This window comes from Mytilus californianus, unplaced genomic scaffold, assembly GCF_021869535.1.
Source record: "Mytilus californianus isolate M0D057914Y unplaced genomic scaffold, xbMytCali1.0.p SCAF_14, whole genome shotgun sequence".
Classification (NCBI taxonomy): Eukaryota; Metazoa; Mollusca; class Bivalvia; order Mytilida; family Mytilidae; genus Mytilus; species Mytilus californianus.
This window is the reverse complement of record NW_026262626.1, coordinates 23,918,672-23,934,024: the sequence shown is the minus strand read 5'-3', so window position 1 is coordinate 23,934,024 and position 15,353 is coordinate 23,918,672. Positions and strand designations below refer to the sequence as shown.

Here is a 15,353-nt window from a genome sequence, read left to right as displayed (position 1 = left end):
CATTTTTAAAAATACAAATGATGCTTGCAATTTGAATTGCTTGGTCTTTCTTTTTCTTCTGTTAGTATTATCCTTCCATTTAGGAACACCAAGAATTTCTTGTATCAATAAACGTATATACACTATTTACAGGTTCTCCATTTGTCCTCTCAGGGAAATATGCACATGTATACACGACCCAAGAGTCACGCATACATTTCCAAATTTGCTCAATAATATTCTTTTAAAATCTAAAACCGTTTTGCAACAATCAATGAAATAATAATAATTAAAGATTTAACCGCCGAAGCTTTGAAAGTGTTCAAACTTACACACACACACTTCTGTTAACCCTGTTTACCTGTCGACTTTTGTTTAGAATAACAGGTGTGCGTTGATCGATATTTACGACATGCAGTCATTCGTTTATAACCCTTTTATCTCCAACTTCTCCGGGTAATGATTGACAGGTATTGTAATCTATGTAACACATAAATCGGGGTACAATAAAGGTATCATGTTTTAAGTAATTAAAAACAATTCACTCTTTATTAGTAGACAAAATTAAAATTAAAACATGTTGAAACTACACAAGTAATTTAATTGACACAATATAAATAAAGACGCGTGTTTATTTTTTTTGTATAATTATCTTATTTGCACTCACAAACAGATAGCAAACTTCAGTAACGAAATTGATTTTTAAATCGTAATTTCCAAATATAAGATTGCCAGCGCGGACTTCGCGGATCAATAGGGACATAATCTAGGTGACAAGTTGTGATCAATTCATTTTTTCCATCAAGGATTTTCCTGAATTTTAATGAATGTCCATCACGGAATCGAGGAATACGCGTTTTTGCAGTATTGCAGTGTAGAAACCTGCCAAATTCTTAAAGTCAAGCCCTTCAAAATTATTCAATATGCTTCTTTGTTTCCGTGACCAATTATTGGCATCGATATGTAATCACTTCCATTCATAAATATTTGTAGTTGTGTATTACAACGTTACCACGTGTATTTATCTTATCCATTGGTCGTATTTAAATAGATTTTTGTCGAGCCTTCGACTTTAGTCGAAAAAGCGAGACATAGCGATCCTACATTCCGTCGGCGGCGTCGTCGTCGTCGTCGGCGGCGGCGTCCACAAATATTCACTCTGTGGTTAAAGTTTTTGAAATTTTAATAACTTTCTTAAACTATCCTGGATTTCTACCAAACTTGGACAGAAGCTTGTTTAAGATCATAAGATAGTATCCAGAAGTAAATTTTGTAAAAATAAAATTCCATTTTTTCTGTATTTTACTTATAAATGGACTTAGTTTTTCTGCCGGGAAATATTACATTCACTCTGTGGTTAAAGTTTTTAAAATTTTAATAACTTTCTTAAACTATCCTGGGTTTGTACCAAACTTGGACAGAAGCTTGTTTATGATCATAAGATAGTATCCAGAAGTAAATTTTGTAAAAAAATATTATTTTTTCCTTATTTTACTTTTAAATGGACTTAGATTTTCTGCCAGGAAACAACACATTCACTCTGTGGTTAAAGTTTTTAAAATTTTAATAACTTTCTTATACTATTATGATTTGTACCAAACTTGGACAGAAGCTTGTTTATGATCAAATGCTAGTATCTAGAAGGACATTTTGTTTTCTTCCAGTTAACATTACATTCAGTCTGCAGTTAAAGTTTTTAAACATTTATTAGATTCATAAACTATCCTGGATTTTTACCAAACTTGGACAGAAGCTTCTTACAATCAAAAGATAGTATCAAGAGGAATATTTTTATTGATTTACTTCCTCATTTTTGTTGAGCCTGCGATTAACAGAAAAAGTAGGCGAGACACTGGGTTCCGCGGAATCCTTACGAATTTTTATTATAGACCAATGAAATTCGATGTTTAATTCATCAGGAAAGCCATGCTCAAAAACGTTTCGTATATGAATGTCGATCTTTCCTCTTATATACTTAGTTTGAACAGAGACATATATACACAGGTTTGAAACCTGCAACACTGATAAAAGCTTCCAAGAAAAAATATTTATAACCATCTAACTCATAGATCTATATTATCTGTTTCTGTCTTAATTTACAAGTAACTATATTTTCAAAAAAACATCGTTTAAACGAAGGGAAATAAAATGGTTAGTTTTAATATATTCATCTCCTTACAACAATGTTTTTAAAACCGTCGCTCACGCATCACTGGTTCTATTATTGACAACTCAATACACATCAGTTTTGTCGGACGAACAGGTAATTCCCGTCAAACTAGATAAATCATGTGCATTAATTTAACTGGAACATTTTAATACTATATATAGCTAACGTTAATAATACCAGAGACATATATGTCTCTGATAATACACACGTTATCGTTCACGCGAGTTTAAAGGGACATCATTATCTAAGAGTATGAGAGGGATTACGGTAAACGTCTAAAAATACAGCAAACAGCTAAAGTTAAAGACGACATCTAATTCCCTGTCAAACATCTAATTCTTTGTCAAACATCTATATTTAGAGATTACTGGTTATCTGTTAACCATAGTCCATATTTTTAGATGTATTCCCGCGTTCTAGATAATAAGCAGGCGCATTAACCAAATGGCTTTCCCAGTGTAAAATAACAAAATCTTTAACCAGGAATATTATCTTACATTTTAAATCACCAGGAATCACCCAGTTTCACTTTGATTCACTCAACACCAGAAAGGGTGACTTTTGACAGAATAAGGGTGATTGAACTGTATGTACTGAGTCTTTAATTTTGTTGATCTAATATGAACTGAATTGAATATTTTTTTCCCTCAGAAATCACAAGGACTTGCTACATTATTTAAACATTTATCAGATGACCAGTTAGGAAGTGACAAGTGGGAGTCTGTTAGAAGAGCAGCAGATGCCATCATTAATGAAAAAGACATGATGATTGACAAGTAAGTCTGTTATAGTAGTTGTTTCATGCAGTAACTCTCATATATGGAACTTTCAGAACATTATTGAATATCAAGAGTACAAAGGTGTGATCTTCATGATCTTATTCTATAAATAATTGAAAAATGCAAGTTCTTTTAGAACATTGTTAAAGACCTGTCAGTTTGCTTTCAAGATGAAGATCAGCATTAAAAGGACAGGTTCTTGAAATGTAGAATGATATCTCATGAAAATCTATCCAATATATTTCTCCCCTTAAGTTAGTCTGTGCAAAAACCCGCTATCCATTTCCAATTTATGCTGAATTAATGCTTTAAAAAAAAAAATTTAAATCAAATTTCTTGGATAATGTCTGAAATCCAGCAGCTGTGACTAGTAAAATGAACTCTGGCTAGTACACCACAGGTTTTAGATGGGTTTTATTTTGCTCAGTGTTTCTCTGTAAATTTTCATGATTTTGTAGATCGTAGATTGTTGGTTGTATTCCACTTAATCAACTGATTATTGTATAATATAGGATATGGGGTATCCATCCATGACACATGTATCTTTGGTTCATTTTTCTTTGGCAATTTTGTTGTCTATCCTTTGTTACATGTTTTAATTATCCCTTTTGGTCTATTTTATTTAAGGATGTAGTTAGGTGAAATTAAAAATAAATTTAGAATTTAAAATTGATACTATAAGTCAGAAGAGCATTAGCATGATTAGTAAGATAAAAATATTGATAGTTTATGGAACTCCTTTTTGCAATATTTGATTTTTAAAAAATGGTGGGAAAAGGCTGACTTGGACTTTTACCTTGTATTTAGCATTGGCATTATTTGGGTTCCAAATCGTAAGAAAAAAATCTAGAATCTGCTTAAATTTTGGTAATGACCTTTTTATGAGCTATTGAAGTCTTATATGAAAAGAAAAGTGGGTGATATGGGGCAAAATATTTTACCCTGTATCGTAGGAAAAAACCCAAGAAGTCAGAACATCTGACAAAAATTCATAAACATGACCTAAGTACATCCTTAACATTCTGTATCATATTAACTTTCCATTGTAGACTGAAACTGAGGATGATGAGTCTAGAAGAAGATGATAATAAATATGAAGCCAGGTTAAAAAGAGCTTTGATTAGTGATGTCAGTGGGGAGGAAGACGCCATTAGAAAAATAACGGTATAACAATGAATTTTAAAAAGATATATATTAGAATAAGATAAGCTTTTGAATATATTTGAGCCCAATTTTGGAAATGACAGACTGCACAACATGTTTTCTGTGTCATCTGAGACTTCAAAAACAATGAACTTTTCATGTTAAAATTGAAAATTATGTGTGTAAAGGCTTGTAAGCATTTGTTTGCTTATAACGTGGAAAAATGTTTTTGACAATAACAAAAATTAAAGGTGCATCTTGTAAGTAGAAAATGTATTCATGAAAAATACACCAGATAGAAGAACTCACTTAAGATGAATTCACAGTGGCCATAAGGATACTTGGAAACTGAGTTCCTGTAGTCTGGGCACTTAAATTCAATATTTAGTAAGAATTTTGGAAGTAGGTGCATTAATTTATAATTGAAAACCTATAAATCACTTACAGAGATTGAAATTTGTTTAATTTGATTGCAGATATGAACTGATGTAATATTAAAAAAAGGGAGGGGGTAGGGGGAATCAGATTGTGTAGTGTAATGCAGATACATCCGCTTTCTATTTTTTATGCAAACTGAAAGGGTTTTTACAAATTGTTTATCTTTAACAATATATGTTGATGTATTTTATTTAGGACCTTGATATAGAGAATGCATCATTGAAAGCTGAAATGGCACAAATGAAGGCAAAGAAAAATGCAGAACTGGATGATTTAGAGAGAAAACTTGGGTAATTACCTAAATACAAGAATTTCTAGATTATTATCTATGGACTGTTTCAAAATTGATCATGGTAGGGAGGGATGGAAGGCATTGAAAATAATTAAATGTGGGTGGTTGCATTTTCCTTAGAAGTTTTGTAGAATGATAGGTAAAATGATAATTTCATATCATGGGTAGTTTGGGTCTTTAAAAAAAGAGCACAACTAATGCCCCCTCATGTGTTTAATTCTGGAACAACCCTTACCATTTTCAGCAACAATTTATTGTCTAAATTTATGATGTTTTTAAATTTTGCAATGTTAAATATAAAGAAATTGTATTCAGTTGCAAATTTTTATCTAGTTATGCCTGTGCCATACATTCAAGAAAAAACAGAAGACAGTAAAAGTGTGTGCTACCTTCCCAACTTAATAAAAAAATTGGATGATAATGTTATAATTACTTTTTGTTGGCCTTACTTTTAGCTGAACTTTAAGTTAGAAGTTACAGATACTATATTATTATGTTAAATTGTGCTGAAATTACCAAGAAGCAGTCACTAAAATAAACTGCTGTAATTACACAGGGAAATCTGAGGACATCTTTTAAGTGGAGATTGATGAATCAATATTGAGCTTCCTATTTTAGACCTGATATTTAAATGTTGATTCAAAGTCTGACAAGAAAAATCAATAGTAAATGCTGTTGGTGATTTGGAAATAATAAAAAAACAGAACTTTTTCTGGAATTTATTTTAAAGAGATTGATCAATTGAATATGAAAGAATAAATAGAGATTATGTGAAATGTTAATGAGACAGCAACCCAACAATACAACCACAAGACAAACAACACAGAAACAAAACATTCATAGATATTTAAGCAGTTTTAAAAATTATGGGCATTAATTGTAAATTTGGAATCAAGTGTTTTATTACATTTTTACAAATTAAGATAAATATTTGAAAAGTAGATGACCATATATAGTTTCTCCCCATTATTTTAATTGCCTTGAGGTGTTTAGGTACACAGAATATTTTCATTAGGCTGAAGTACCTAAACATCTTTGTGGTAATGCCTTGATGATCTTTTTTCAAGAAAAGTATTCTGAACATTTCTTTACAATACCATATGTTATAACACAACATGCAGTTTGACATGCAATTTGAAAACCTGGTACAAATATTATAAAAAAGTTATTGATAATAATAATTGATTGATTGTTGTTCACTTAAAGTTCTGCAAAAGTTTCATACATATTCACAAGAACAAAATAATCCATAAATCACCTAGAACTATATGTTGAAGGATTTTTTTAAAACATAAGACCATGGAGACAGAAAGAATGAGTTATTTTTATTTTTATGCAGAGCTGCTGAGCATGAGAATGAACATTTGAAATCTGCTATAAGAACAAGAGTTCCTGGAAATGATGCAATAGAAAAACAGGTATATATATATATATATTATTAATTGAACTATAGATTCATTAGTATTCAAGGGGTACCAATTTACGTTGATTGAATGGATTTTAGGAATAGCACCACTAATTCATAGCCCCCTTGCTTCCTATGTTAAATTCTGCAACTTTAAGCATTCATAGCTAATTTGTCTTAAGTTTAAATATAGTGATAGTCATTTCATGTCAAAACTATACCTTATCCTGACTTGTGGTGAAAAAATCAACATACCTTTAATTGCATATTAGAGCACACTGGTTCCCAGAAGTTGATACATGGGTGAAATTAAAAGAAAGATTGAAATCTGAACTCTCTAGAAAACACATAACATCAAATATGACAGGAAAAAAAGATTCTGTTAACATTAACCTGAAATTATCATTGAGGTCATAATTTCAAATTTATTTAATTTTGATAATAGGATGATGAATTAAATCTTGTCAAACAAAGAAAGTCCAATCTTGTTTAATATGGCCAAAATTGATTGATTGGTTGGTATTTAACACCACTTTCAGCAGTATTGTGGTATTTCATGGCAGTCAGTTTTTATAGGTGGATGAAGCCAGAATGCCCGGAGAGAACCACAACCTTCCGTAGGAGAACTGGCGATCCTAGACAATTATGATTGGAGTTGAATGCACCTGCCACATGCTGGATTCAATCTCACAACCTCAGTGTTGACAGGCTAGATATACAGTTGTTCTGGCCAAGATTGGGAAAATATGACAAAGATAATATTAGTTTTCTGAAATGCATTTTTATTTTAAGATATCAGTTTTTCTAAACATGTCATTTTGATATTTCACTTTTCTTCAGATTTCTCAACTAACCAATGAAAGAGAGGAATGGAAAGGTAAATTTCTTGATTTACGAGAGAGTCATCAGCAGATGAAAGGGAGGCTAGACCAGTTACAGGATTATCTTAGGGATATTCCCACCATGGAGGAAACTGCTGCTAATTTACAAGAAATATCCTTTTCATGTATGCAGAATATAAATACTAGAAATTGTTTATTTTGCTTAACCGTTCAAAATTTTTTCAACTTTAGATATTTTGAAATGTTTATCGTAGAATCAGTGTGCCAGTGAGACTGAAATGAAAAGCAGCTCTTCTATCCTCCTCTGTCTATTCAAGTATATGAATGTAGGGACAAAATCATATTGTAGAAGCAAAATTTTGCAGTCACTTAAGAAGCCTAACTTAAAGAAAGTTCATAAAAGGCTTTACATTGGATAGAATTAACCCAAATATTATTTTACTGAGTCTGTAGACTGTTTTTTCCATGTCAAAGGGAGACATTATAGTAATAGACACACTTTTTTGTAGGATTATCCTTTGGGTCTGATTGATATCTGACATATTATGTACATGAATATGAAATTTGACTTCTCTCTTCAGATTAAAGATTATGTTAAAACTGTCCCATTACTTAAATAGAAGTCTTGATAACAGAAGGGAGATAACTTTGATTTTCTAACACGAATCTAACATAAAAATTGCAAAGTTCTTAAACAATTTTAACAGATCGAACATGGCCAGCTTTTATGGTTATGTCTATTAGATTCATCAAAAAATGAAATGGAATTCCAAATTCAATAATGTTCAGTCACATTTTCTTTACAGTTTATTATTAAGTAGTATTATTGCACTATTGTTTATTAAATATTTATTTAGAAAATTATGAATTAATTCAGTGGAAACAAGCCACTTGAGCTGCATATTTAATCATACATCCTAGGAAAATATATCAAATGATGGATGAATCAAATTTCTTTACACAACAGAAATACATGTACGAATTTTGTATAATATCAATCTTTGCTATACTTTCCTTAACCTTGATACTTAAACAATTTGAGAGAAGAAACAAAATTCCAAAAGCAACAACTGGAACAGCTCCAAAATAAACTTTTCAACAATAAGAAATTACTGTCGCAGCGAGATTTAAAAATTGAAGAACTACAAAATCAAATGGATCATTTGTCAGGAAAGATGAATGGTATTGCATCTGAACTAGATAGAATTAAATCTGATGGAGAAGGTGCCGTCCTCCAGAGGTGCCAGGAAGAAATAGTTCGTCTCAAGGAGGATAATCAAAGACTTGCCATAGATTTTGAAAAGGCTAAAAAGGTAAGACTATTTGTGAAACTATATTTTTCTTTTTCAATTGTCATTAGGGGGATTCAATGGCCGAGTGGTCTAAGTAGTTACTACTGTAATCACAAGCCAGTCAACACTGAGGTTGTGAGTTCGAACCCCGCTCGTGCGGGTGCACTCGACTCCAATCTTAATTGACTAGGATTGTCAGTTTTCCTATCGAAAGTCGGTGGTTTTCTCCGGGCACTCTGGCTTCCTCCACCAATAAAAAATGGCCGCCACGATATAGCCCAAAAGCAGTGCTTAAAAGTGGCGTTAAAACACCAAAAATCAAAATCAAATTCAATTGTCATTAATAATTTAAAAGATAAAGAGTAGTAAATGTGGAATAATAATTGTTAAGTAATTTATGTTTTAAATAATCAAGGTTTCTTAAAAAAAGATGATTTTAATTGAAAACTTTGATGGTAAATCAACTGAAATTTATCAGTGAAAACTTAATTTTATTGAGAATCTGTCTTTTATATTGATAAATCCACAATAAAGATTAAATGCCTTTTGAGTAAAAACTAATCCTACTGTGGATTCATATATTTTCATTGGTATTAATTTTCGTGGATTAAGGAAGACTTACATTTTTGTGGATATTTAATTTCGTGGTTTTGCATGAGTCTGCATACAGGCCTATAGAAAATTTATAATTTGTTGATTATTTAAATTCGTGGTTAACCTGTATCCATGAAATCAACGAAAATTGGTATCCAACAAAAATAATAAATCCAAAGTAGTTATTTATAGGTAATTTTTTCATGAGAAAACTTTGTTAATTGTCATTATCTATAGCTGTTGGAAACAAGCCATAGAAAAGTACGACATATGGAGGTCAAATTACAGAATGAACAGAAACAATCTAAAGGGAGAGTACAACAGGAGGAGGAAACAGTAATGGCACTGAGGGAAGAAAGTCGACAGAAAGATGAACAGATGATGAAAATGAAAAGAGCTTTGAAAGAGGTAAATTTCAAATGTTATTATTGTAATGGAACTAATTTCCCCATTTCGATTTATTTAGGGGCACAAGTGAGTAAAAAAATAGAGCAAATATAAATTATAAGTAGTATCAATCTTGGATCTTTTTTTCATGTACACACATTCAAGAAAATGGAGAACTTTAAATAAATCGCTACAAAATAAGCTAAAAAGGGCTATTCCCGAAAAATGTACCCTCAAAATTAAGTTATTTTGCTCTGATATGAATACAGAGGAATTGTTTAAAGCAAAAATAGTCTTTTTTCTTCACATTTAACTTTTCAGTTAGATCAACAGGCAGTCTGACTTTTTAGTTCATACAGGTATAAAACAAAAACTATGTGTTATATAATTTAATCTAATTAAATAAGTAAATGCTTTAGTGAAATTTAGTTACAGTAGTTTAAACCGGTTTTAGTATCATGGAGTTGGAAGGTTTTTTTTCAATAGCTATTTAGTGTGCACAAAATCATATCAATGAAAATAAACAGCCTTGTATGGTGTAAACAAGCAACTTTAAGCAATTCTTTCTAATTATGTCATTGTTATCTCCCTTGCAATGTTTATTATATGGTATAAACTTTTCAGAGCTAATTCCACTATTATTAAAAGAGAATGCCAGGTAATAGATAGTTTACATTTTTCAGCTTGGAAGTAAAAATCAAGATTTAATGGAACAGAACTTGATAATAAGAGAGCAGTTGAAACATTTAGAATATCTGAGTACAGACGAGACACAGAAATTACAGAGACGATTCACACAGGAAATGGGATTATGTTTTTCTGAGCTGCAATCTTTAGTGAATATTTGTATGCAGAGAGCTGAAGGACAAGATCCAAATATGTCCATGTTGTTAGGTGTTAGACGTAAGTGTTTTTTTTTTTGTCTCGCCTCGGCGTCAACAATGTATTAGTTTGTGATAAGGTCTAGTTCATGGTGAACCACTAGTGGTAGGTCAATGATATTTGGTATGCAGTTGTATTAGCATTGGCACATCTCATTACCATGGAGATTATTTGGCCCCATCCCCTCAGTCAAGGTCTATTGACTTTGAAACTTTTCATAGTTTTCATAGTTTACATGTATTAGTTTGTGATTAGGTCAATTTATGGGGAACCACTAGTGGTAGGTCAATGATATTTGGTATGCAGTTGTATAAGCATTGGCATATCTCATTTACATGGAGATTATTTGGCTCCGCCCCCTTAGTCATGGTCTATAGACTTTGAAAATTTTGCTAAGTTTACATGTATTAGTTTGTGATTAGGTCAGTTCATGGGGAACCATTCGTGGTAGGCCAATATTAATTGGTGTTCAGTTGTATAAGCATTGGCACATCTCATTTCCATGGAGAATATTTGGCCTCGCCCCCTCAGTCATGGTCTATTTACTTTGAAACTTTCGCTTAGTTTACATGTATTAGTTTGTGATTAGATCAGTTTAAGATGAACCACTAATGTTAAGTCAATGATATTTGGTATGCAAATTTATTGGCATTTGCAAGTATTATTTCCATGGAGATTATATAGCCCCACCCCTGATCATGGTTCATTGACTTTGAAACTTTTACATAGTTTACAAGTTAATGTTTGTGTTTAGGTTTGTTTAAAGGGAATGACTTATAATAAGTCAATGGTATTTGGTATGCAGTTGTATTAGCATTGGCACATCTCATTCCATGGAGATTGTTTAGTCATGTACCTTCAGTCATAAGTCATAAGTTCATCGACTTTGAATATTTGCATAACTTACATGTTAAAGTATTGCTATTTTAATTTCAGCATTTGCATTATCAAAATTACAAAAAGGCGAGACATATCTCTGTGATAACAGTTTATTTTTTCATGTAGACTTTTTCTTAAAGATAAGTTGGAAACACGAATTTGTTTTGGTTATACTGTAGCAATTTCTCATTGGCAGAATAACATAAAATTAAATTGTGAAATCTTGCAACTATTATTAGGCAAATTTGGTTTGATACTGACATAATTGAATTTCTTGTCACTTGAAAATAATTGTACTGATATATATTTATGTGAGTTTTCCCTGTACAATGATCAGGCAATCGGGGGGAAAGTTGAGTAGTCCCAAAGCTAGTATAACTACACTATATAAATGTGTTTGTATCAAGTTTTTCAGTGTCTATTAAGATATTTAATATTGAAGGCAGATTTTTATTATCTCATTTTACTTTATTCACAATTTGTTAAGGCTATGGACTTTTTAAAAGGGCATGACTTTGTCTTCTAAGTATCTTGCAGTCTGTTAACCCCTAGAAGTCTTTTTGTTGTGTCTCAATTTTTTCTACCTTTTCATATGAGGTGAACAATCAATATTCAAATAGCTGATCATTATCTTTCTACCAAAAACACCTTTAAGTTGGTGGGCTGCAGATCTGCTATTCTATTGGAATGACAATTGTTATGTCAATTGCTTTATAATTTTGTAATAAATTTTTATTTTGCAATGTAAATAAAATCAAATGGAGTAATCTGAATGCATTTGATATGCTTGAGACCAAAAGTTTTGGAGACAAAACTATAAAACATTTTTAGCATGAAAACCAATAGCCCAAATGAAACTGCCATATATAACTTTAAAAATAAACTTTTTGTAAAGTTCCCTACAACTAATTTGTTGTCATGGTTGTAATTCATTTTCTTTTAATTTCCATTTACTTATATTTCAGCCCCTACAAACGAACAGGAGTTGGATACGCCTGTATCCTCTGATGAAAAACAGACATTAAGACATTGGTTGTCAAAATTACGAGATCTCAGATCAGAGGTGGAGAAATTACGAGGCATGATCAGTAACAAATATGCCGAGGACATGGGAGACAACTTAAATTGTGCTACACAGTGAACAAGGGAGATAACAAGTTAAATATAAAAAAAATACACTACCATCACCAAAAGAGGAAGGAATGCTGGCTCTTAGAGAAATTTCATTGCTTAAAAAAGGCGGAATTGCTGTATTTTCGGTTATATTTTCAAGAAAATTGAAGAAAAAAAATCGTTAAAATGCAACAATCTGGTTGAAAAATTGTTTGATTGGAAAGTTTTCAATTTTGCAGTAAGTTTCATATAATACAGGTAAATCAAGAGAATCAAAATATAAATCACTGGCTTTAATTACTTTTAAAAAAAATTGCTCTAAGCAAAGTACCTGGTTGATCAAGGAAATTAAAAAGTGAAAAAAATGTTGAATTTATTGACAACCTATTTCAACATCTGATATTAAATGAAAATTTTAGGTGAATTGGGTTGAACTTGTGCAAATCATACCTTTCATGAAATCAATACCTTTGCTATCTTGTCTAAAGTATATATCATATATGAAACAGCTATATTATAATTAGGTGATGGTTCATGCCAGCTTTATTTTGAGTTATTGTGCATTGTATATAATTATATTATGAGGGCCGGTTACAAATGTATAAATGTACATACAAAGAAAGAGATTATTAAAAAATGATGGCTCTGTAAATACATTAAAATGGTGCTAAATATTTCATATCAGCTGTCTCAAAGAGATGACTATTTATCACTGGGAAAGCCATTTGGTTAATGCGCCTGCTTATTATCTAGAACGCGGGAATACATCTAAAAATATGGACTATGGTTAACAGATAACCAGTAATCTCTAAATATAGATGTTTGACAAAGAATTAGATGTTTGACAGGGAATTAGATGTCGTCTTTAACTTTAGCTGTTTGCTGTATTTTTAGACGTTTACCGTAATCCCTCTCATACTCTTAGATAATGATGTCCCTTTAAACTCGCGTGAACGATAACGTGTGTATTATCAGAGACATATATGTCTCTGGTATTATTAACGTTAGCTATATATAGTATTAAAATGTTCCAGTTAAATTAATGCACATGATTTATCTAGTTTGACGGGAATTACCTGTTCGTCCGACAAAACTGATGTGTATTGAGTTGTCAATAATAGAACCAGTGATGCGTGAGCGACGGTTTTAAAAACATTGTTGTAAGGAGATGAATATATTAAAACTAACCATTTTATTTCCCTTCGTTTAAACGATGTTTTTTTGAAAATATAGTTACTTGTAAATTAAGACAGAAACAGATAATATAGATCTATGAGTTAGATGGTTATAAATATTTTTTCTTGGAAGCTTTTATCAGTGTTGCAGGTTTCAAACCTGTGTATATATGTCTCTGTTCAAACTAAGTATATAAGAGGAAAGATCGACATTCATATACGAAACGTTTTTGAGCATGGCTTTCCTGATGAATTAAACATCGAATTTCATTGGTCTATAATAAAAATTCGTAAGGATTCCGCGGAACCCAGTGTCTCGCCTACTTTTTCTGTTAATCGCAGGCTCAACAAAAATGAGGAAGTAAATCAATAAAAATATTCCTCTTGATACTATCTTTTGATTGTAAGAAGCTTCTGTCCAAGTTTGGTAAAAATCCAGGATAGTTTATGAATCTAATAAATGTTTAAAAACTTTAACTGCAGACTGAATGTAATGTTAACTGGAAGAAAACAAAATGTCCTTCTAGATACTAGCATTTGATCATAAACAAGCTTCTGTCCAAGTTTGGTACAAATCATAATAGTATAAGAAAGTTATTAAAATTTTAAAAACTTTAACCACAGAGTGAATGTGTTGTTTCCTGGCAGAAAATCTAAGTCCATTTAAAAGTAAAATAAGGAAAAAATAATATTTTTTTACAAAATTTACTTCTGGATACTATCTTATGATCATAAACAAGCTTCTGTCCAAGTTTGGTACAAACCCAGGATAGTTTAAGAAAGTTATTAAAATTTTAAAAACTTTAACCACAGAGTGAATGTAATATTTCCCGGCAGAAAAACTAAGTCCATTTATAAGTAAAATACAGAAAAAATGGAATTTTATTTTTACAAAATTTACTTCTGGATACTATCTTATGATCTTAAACAAGCTTCTGTCCAAGTTTGGTAGAAATCCAGGATAGTTTAAGAAAGTTATTAAAATTTCAAAAACTTTAACCACAGAGTGAATATTTGTGGACGCCGCCGCCGACGACGACGACGACGCCGCCGACGGAATGTAGGATCGCTATGTCTCGCTTTTTCGACTAAAGTCGAAGGCTCGACAAAAATCTATTTAAATACGACCAATGGATAAGATAAATACACGTGGTAACGTTGTAATACACAACTACAAATATTTATGAATGGAAGTGATTACATATCGATGCCAATAATTGGTCACGGAAACAAAGAAGCATATTGAATAATTTTGAAGGGCTTGACTTTAAGAATTTGGCAGGTTTCTACACTGCAATACTGCAAAAACGCGTATTCCTCGATTCCGTGATGGACATTCATTAAAATTCAGGAAAATCCTTGATGGAAAAAATGAATTGATCACAACTTGTCACCTAGATTATGTCCCTATTGATCCGCGAAGTCCGCGCTGGCAATCTTATATTTGGAAATTACGATTTAAAAATCAATTTCGTTACTGAAGTTTGCTATCTGTTTGTGAGTGCAAATAAGATAATTATACAAAAAAAATAAACACGCGTCTTTATTTATATTGTGTCAATTAAATTACTTGTGTAGTTTCAACATGTTTTAATTTTAATTTTGTCTACTAATAAAGAGTGAATTGTTTTTAATTACTTAAAACATGATACCTTTATTGTACCCCGATTTATGTGTTACATAGATTACAATACCTGTCAATCATTACCCGGAGAAGTTGGAGATAAAAGGGTTATAAACGAATGACTGCATGTCGTAAATATCGATCAACGCACACCTGTTATTCTAAACAAAAGTCGACAGGTAAACAGGGTTAACAGAAGTGTGTGTGTGTAAGTTTGAACACTTTCAAAGCTTCGGCGGTTAAATCTTTAATTATTATTATTTCATTGATTGTTGCAAAACGGTTTTAGATTTTAAAAGAATATTATTGAGCAAATTTGGAAATGTATGCGTGACTCTTGGGTCGTGTATACATGTGCA

General features: G+C 31.4%; 1 protein-coding gene across 2 annotated transcripts in view; it reads left to right on the top strand.

Moving 5' to 3' along the window:
• Nucleotides 1–12,899, top strand: part of LOC127724446 (centrosomal protein of 85 kDa-like) — a 39,694-nt gene extending 26,795 nt beyond the window's left edge. For both annotated transcript variants that reach the window (XM_052231409.1, XM_052231408.1), the window contains exons 5-13: nucleotides 2,801–2,925; nucleotides 3,978–4,092; nucleotides 4,705–4,799; nucleotides 6,141–6,219; nucleotides 7,047–7,199; nucleotides 8,077–8,361; nucleotides 9,172–9,342; nucleotides 10,005–10,224; nucleotides 12,048–12,899. In XM_052231409.1, coding sequence (XP_052087369.1) covers nucleotides 2,801–2,925; nucleotides 3,978–4,092; nucleotides 4,705–4,799; nucleotides 6,141–6,219; nucleotides 7,047–7,199; nucleotides 8,077–8,361; nucleotides 9,172–9,342; nucleotides 10,005–10,224; nucleotides 12,048–12,223 — 1,419 coding nt within the window. In that variant the 3' untranslated portion in view covers nucleotides 12,224–12,899. The remainder of the gene's footprint in view (nucleotides 1–2,800; nucleotides 2,926–3,977; nucleotides 4,093–4,704; nucleotides 4,800–6,140; nucleotides 6,220–7,046; nucleotides 7,200–8,076; nucleotides 8,362–9,171; nucleotides 9,343–10,004; nucleotides 10,225–12,047) is intronic.
• The last annotated feature ends 2,454 nt before the right edge of the window (nucleotides 12,900–15,353 follow it).